Below are 6,130 nucleotides of genomic sequence, written 5' to 3'. Positions count from 1 at the left end.
TAGTCTGGGCGACAGAGCAAGACTCCATCTCAAAGAGAAAAAAAAAAAGGAAAGATGAGGTCCCCGTGTTGCTCAAGCTGGTCTTGAACTCCTCACCTCAAGCTATCGTCCAGACACCATCTCCCAAAGAACTGGGATTGGAGGTGCAAGCCATGGCCCCTGGCCTATTTTATAATTTTTATGAGTTTTTTGTCTTTATCCTGGACTTCACTTTATTACCTTGAGAAACGGTTACATTTTGCTGGCCTCATTCTGTTGTACAATCCCCTAGGAGGCTGCAATAGCCTCCCCATCTCCCGCTTCCCCCCTCCTGGAAACGGTTTCCTTCTTGGAAAGGTAGACATGTTGTTTGTTTGCGGGGGCATCTCAGCTGGGCATGAGGGATACAACATTTGGACAGAAGCCGAAGGAAATACTGGCAGATTTTCTGACTCCTAGCTGTGGCTTTCCCTGGGGTGTGGAAGAGGGCAAGGAGAGAGTACCTTTGAAGAGCAGAAACAGCTCCATGCGGCATTCCAGAGTATGCTCCAACTGCCAGCTGGGTGGCTCGCCACGGGAGGCTGGGAGCCAGGAGCCCAGAGGCCCGTGCGGTGGTCCGGCTGGCTGAGGTGGGGCTGGCTTTTGTACAGTGGAGGGCATCTCTTTGGCCCCTGTTCTGCCCTGAGGCCCCTCCTCTGAGCTCAGACCTGGGGCTGAGGTGGGACCTGGGACTGTTCCACGAAGCCCTCATGCCTTCCAGCTACCTGGTGATGCCCTTCATGCAGTCGGATCTGCAGAAGATCATGGGGATGGAGTTCAGTGAGGATAAGATCCAGTACCTGGTGTATCAGATGCTCAAAGGCCTTAAGGTGGGTGGGGACTTGGAGAGTGACAGAGCCGATGCCTTGGTGTCCAGACCTGAGGTGTGGGGAGGCTGGAGGGAGCAGACTGTTACAGGTCGGAGGTTTCTGAGCCAGCCTGATGTGCCTGATGTGGGAGCCGGGCCATGGACTCACCCCTCTCTCTCTCCCATACAGTACATCCACTCAGCTGGGGTCGTGCACAGGGTGAGTGCTTCTTTGCCATGGTCCTCAGAGGCCCCGTCCCATCCCTGGGTGGGGGACTCTCTGGAAGCCTCGAGCTGCCTCACCTCCACCCGCAGCCTCTCTTCCTTGCCTCCTCCGTCTTTGTGCCTGGCCACTGCCAGCCCTACCTGCCACCTGAGGCTCCTGCCCCTGCCTTCTTGGTGGGCATTGTCTCCTGGGTGCTCTTTCTCCTTGAGCTGACTTCACTCTCCATGCTCTGTCTGAAGGGGGTTGGGAAGGAGTGGGAAAGGTGGAGGGATAGGACACTTCCCGGGAGCACAGAATGTGGAGTTTTTCAGACCCAGCCATGGCCCAAGAAGACCTGCTCGAAAGAGTTGCTGTGTCCCAGGGGACTTCCTGGGGGAATTGCTGCAGACACAGTGAGCCCTGAGCTGAGTGTTTCAGGCTTCAAGAAGCAGGAACATTTTAGAGCTGGATGGGCCCCGAGAGAACACCTAGTCCAACCCTCATTTACACATGAGAAAACTGAGGCCCAGAAAGGGAAGGGGCTTGGCTGAGGTCACATCCCTGGGTGGTGGTGGAGCTAAGACCAGCTCTGTCTCTGCCTCAGCCTTGCACGCACTCTCTGTCCTCCCCCCAGGACCTGAAGCCGGGAAACCTGGCTGTGAACGAGGATTGTGAACTGAAGGTGAGTGGGCCACGGGCTCAGCCCAGAGGCGGGATGGGCCCTCCCCGAGGGGAGCCTCTGGAAGCTGCTCCCAGAGCCTCCTCCCCTCTGCAAGTTCCTTTTCCATAGATCCTGGATTTTGGGCTGGCGCGGCCTGCAGACGTCGAGATGACTGGCTACGTGGTGACCCGCTGGTACCGGGCCCCTGAGGTGATCCTCAGCTGGATGCACTACAACCAGACTGGTCAGTGGTCAGTGCCTGAGAGGGCGGTCCTGGGGCCAGCTGGTCACTCAGCGCTGACTGACTGCCGGGTTCCGGTCAGACATCCCAGGTGACACTCTCCCTCCCTCTGCAGTGGACATCTGGTCTGTTGGCTGTATCATGGCGGAGATGCTGACAGGGAAAACTCTGTTCAAGGGGAAAGATTGTATCCTTTGCTAGAAAAGCCAAACTCCATCTAGGGATTCCTTCCTTCAGCAGACACTTTATTTAAATAACTGTTTTTGTTTTTTTTCTTAATGTGAGAGTGATACATACTCCCTGTAGAATAATTTTTAAATGGAGTAAGGCTGGATGAGGTGGTTCATGCCTGTAATCCCAGCACTTTGGGAGGCTGAGGTGGGAGGACCGTTTGAGCCCAGGAATTTGAGACTAGACGTGGCAACATAGCAAGACCCCATCTCTAAATGTTTTTTTTTTAATTAGCCAGACATGGTGGCATGCACCTATAGTCCAGCTACTAGAGAGGCTGAGGTAGGAGGGTTGCTTGAGCCTGGGAGGTTGAGGCTGCAGTGAGCTATGATTGTGCCACTGCACTCTAGCCTGGGCGACAGAGGGAGACCTAACTCAAAGAAAAAGAAAAAGAAAATGTTGGGTGGGCGCGATGGCTCATGCCTGTAATCCCAGCACTTTGGGAGGCCGAGGTGGGCAGATCACCTGAGGTTAGGAGTTTGAGACCAGCCTGGCCAACATGGTGAAACCCCGTCTCTACCAAAAATCACAAGAATTAGCCGGGTGTGGTGGCACACACCTGTAATCCCAGAAGGCTGAGGCAGGAAAATCACTTGAACCCAGGAGGTGGAGGTTGCAGTGAGTTAAGATCGTGCCACTGCACTCCAGCCTGGGTGACAGAGTGAGACCCTGTCTCAAAAGGAAAAAAAAAAATGTAGATAAGCAAAACGATGAGAAATGAGTCACCTATAATTCTACCACTATGGAAAATACATGTTGGCACCATACACATGAACTGAGTGCCTGTGTGTGCAGGGCAGGCCTTTGGACACAAGACAAGGAAACAAAAAAGAATGACTGAGTGGGATGAAGGCTGAGAAATCCACATGCATTTGTTGAGTAGGGACCCCCCACTCAGCCTGCCATGTTGGAAAGGCCTCTGGAGCCCTGAGCCCTGAAGAATGAGCCTCCTCCTGAGAGCTGGAGATGGTTAGGCAGGGCTGGAGCCTGGATGACCCATTGCCACGGTGCCCGGGTGGAGTGATGGTGGAGTCGTGGGAGGGGCAGTCTCAGACCCACAAGGAGAGCAAGGCTAAGCCTTAACCTGCCATCAAGACCTGGACCAGCTGACCCAGATCCTGAAAGTGACCGGGGTGCCAGGCACAGAGTTCGTGCAGAAGCTGAAAGACAACGCGGTGGGTGGTAAATGGGACGTAGGGTGGCCTGGGCTGCGTGCTTGGCTGACGTGGGCCTGGTGGACTGGAGGCCTTTGTGGAAGAAGGCTCACCAGCACCTTCCCACAGCATCCTCCTACCCTGCAGGAGCTCTTGTCTTCATCTCACCATGGACTGCGACCTGAGCCTTCAGCCCTGCCCTGAGGCTTTTCTGAAATCCCTGCTCTACACCCTAAAGCCAGAGCCCTGAGGGATTTGATGCTTTTCTGTCTTCCAGGCCAAATCCTACATCCAGGCCTTGCCACAGAGCCCCAAGAAGGATTTCACTCAGCTCTTCCCACAGGCCAGCCCCCAGGGTGAGTCTCAGGGTTCCCTCCCCAGGGGCCTCTCAGCACACCCCCATGGGCGGGCTCTCCCTGGCCCAGTGTGAGGCTCACAGCTCTGCCACTGCAGCCGTGGAACTGCTGGAGAAGATGCTGGAGCTGGACGTGGACAAGCGCCTGACGGCCGCGCAGGCCCTTACCCATCCCTTCTTTGAACCCTTCCGGGACCCTGAGGAAGAGACGGAGGCCCAGCAGCCGTTTGATGATTCCTTAGAACACGAGAAACTCACAGTGGATGAATGGAAGCGTAAGAGCTGGGGCCTCGGGCTTCTTCGCCTCCACCTGAAGCCTTTCTTCCTTGCCTCCTCCGTCTTTGTGCCTGGCCTCTGCCAGCCCTACCTGCCACCTGAGGCTCCTGCCCCTGCCTTCTTGTTGGGCATTGTCTCCTGTGTGCTTCTTTCTCCTTGAGCTGACTTCGCTCTCTGTGCTCTGTCTGAAGGGGGGTGGACTTCTTACCCTCAGCACCTCCTTGCCCACCTTAAACCATGCTGCCTTTCTCAGAGCACATCTACAAGGAGATTGTGAACTTCAGCCCCATTGCCCGGAAGGACTCGCGGCGCCGGAGTGGCATGAAGCTGTAGGGACACATCTCGCATGGCACTGCCGGCCAGACACTACCCAAGGACCAGTATTTATTTGTCACTACCAAACTCAGCCCTTCTTGGAATACAGCCTTTCAAGCAGAGGACAGAAGGAAGGATCCTTCTCCTTGAGTGGGAAATGGACCTAGTAGATGCAGAATTCAAATGCTGGTTGGGAGAGGATAGCTCTGATTCTAATGGGCCACATTAAACTGCCCATCTGGAGAATCGCCTGCAGTGGGGGGCCTTTCCTTTCTGCTGGAGTGGGGCTGAGCAGGTGCTGAGCCAGGCCGGGGGGCTGCTTTGGTTTCCTAGGGATGCTCTAACCAATTACCACAAACTGGGTGGCTTGAAACAGCAGAACTTGATTCCTTCATGGTTCTGGAGGCTGGAAATCTGAGCTGGAGGTGTTGGCAGGGCCGTGGTCCCTTTGAAGGCTCCAGGGAAGAATCCTTCCTTGGCTCTCTTTAGCTCATGGTGGCAGTGGGCAGACCGGGGCATTCCCGGCTTGGGCTGTATTCCTCCAATCTCTGTCTCTTCTGTTCTCTCTTCTTTTAAGAACAACAATCATTGGATGTGGGGCCCACCCTAATCCTGTATGAGCTCATCTCGATCCTTATTAATTACACCTGCAAAAGCTCTAGTTCCAAATAAAGTCACATTCTCAGGTTTCAGGTGGACACGAATTCTGCGGGGGAAACTATTGGACTCACAACAGATAGCTGGGAGGGAGGGCCCCTTCCTGGGCCTGGTGCTGAGGCCTAGTGCTCTGTTAAGGAACCAAATGTGTTTGGCTGCTAAATTAAGGGAATTGCGGAGAGAGCTGCAGCTGGTGCGATTGCATTCAGGTTATTTTGGGTGAGTGATAAGCAATCAAGATATGAAACAACAGCAGGCTTGGAGCCTGCGAGCTGCACAGGCAGAAATGGGCTCTTGCCTGGCTTGATGGCAACTGTTCTGCTCCCTTTGGGAGATGGCCTGGCCCTCCAGAGCTTTGACCTGCCAGTGGCTAGAACCTCTATGTTTTTATCTGAGAAACTCTGGCAGAACAAATTTCCATGTGCACAAGCTATCACGGACACAATGGGTTTCAATTTCCCTGTGCACCAGGGGACTTTTTAACATGCAGATTCCTGGGCCCCACTCCAGGGCTTGTGACTCAGCAGGTCTGGAGTTGAGACCTGAGAATGTGCATTTGAATGAGGCCCTCTAGCCCCGACCCAAGCCTAGTGATTCTGATGGATATCAGACCATAGTTCGAGACATTTAGTGGATTTCAGTCCCACTTGATTTGTTGGGAGGCCTTAATCAGAAACCTACAGTAGGAGGCTGAGGGGCTTCAGATGGAGCTTCACACTCATCTTACAGGTGTTAAAACTGAGAAAACGAAGGCTCAGATAGCTGTTTTTTTTTTGTTTGTTTTTTTGTTTTTTTGAGACAAGGTCTGGCTCTGCTACCCAGACTGGAGTGCGGTGGCACAATCACAGCTCACTGTAACCTCAACCTCCTGGGCTCAAGCCATCCTCCCACCTCAGTCTCCTGAGTAGCTGGGATTATAGGTGTATGCCACCCAGGTGTACCAGGACTACAGGTGGCTAATTAAAACAATTTTTTTCTTTTTTGCATAGATGGGGTTTCTCTATGTTGCCCAGGGTGGTCTTGAAATTCTGGACTCAAGTGATCCTCCCGCTTTGGCCTCCCAAAGTGCTGGGATTATAGGCATGAGCTACCCTGCAGGCCCAGACAGCGTTTTTAAGGCCTTGAAACTCTTCTGTATGACACTGTAATGGTGGATACATATTGTGTATTTGTTACAATCTGTGGGACTGGATAACACAGAGTGAACCC

At 53.7% G+C, this 6,130-nt stretch overlaps 1 protein-coding gene across 2 annotated transcripts in view; it reads left to right on the top strand.

Annotated features, from left to right (window-relative positions):
- MAPK13 (mitogen-activated protein kinase 13) overlaps window positions 1-4,954 on the top strand; it is a 9,724-nt gene extending 4,770 nt beyond the window's left edge. Inside the window, exons 4-12 of one of the 2 annotated variants that reach the window (XR_001823205.2) lie at window positions 740-848; window positions 1,017-1,046; window positions 1,666-1,713; window positions 1,822-1,943; window positions 2,049-2,120; window positions 3,260-3,339; window positions 3,596-3,674; window positions 3,772-3,948; window positions 4,203-4,953. Coding sequence is in view for 1 of the 2 variants with exons in the window: in XM_017522614.2 (XP_017378103.1) it covers window positions 740-848; window positions 1,017-1,046; window positions 1,666-1,713; window positions 1,822-1,936; window positions 2,049-2,120; window positions 3,260-3,339; window positions 3,596-3,674; window positions 3,772-3,948; window positions 4,203-4,282 (790 nt within the window). In the remaining variant the exon portion in view is untranslated. Of the gene's footprint in view, window positions 1-739; window positions 849-1,016; window positions 1,047-1,665; window positions 1,714-1,821; window positions 1,944-2,048; window positions 2,121-3,259; window positions 3,340-3,595; window positions 3,675-3,771; window positions 3,949-4,202 lie in introns of both variants that reach the window. The other variant, XM_017522614.2, reaches the window with a different exon arrangement.
- Window positions 4,955-6,130: the final 1,176 nt, after the last annotated feature.

This window comes from Cebus imitator, unplaced genomic scaffold (genome assembly GCF_001604975.1).
Source record: "Cebus imitator isolate Cc_AM_T3 unplaced genomic scaffold, Cebus_imitator-1.0 Scaffold24, whole genome shotgun sequence".
Taxonomy (NCBI): domain Eukaryota; kingdom Metazoa; phylum Chordata; class Mammalia; order Primates; family Cebidae; genus Cebus; species Cebus imitator.
Note: the sequence above shows the minus strand (reverse complement) of the source record. Positions and strands in the feature narration are given on the sequence as shown.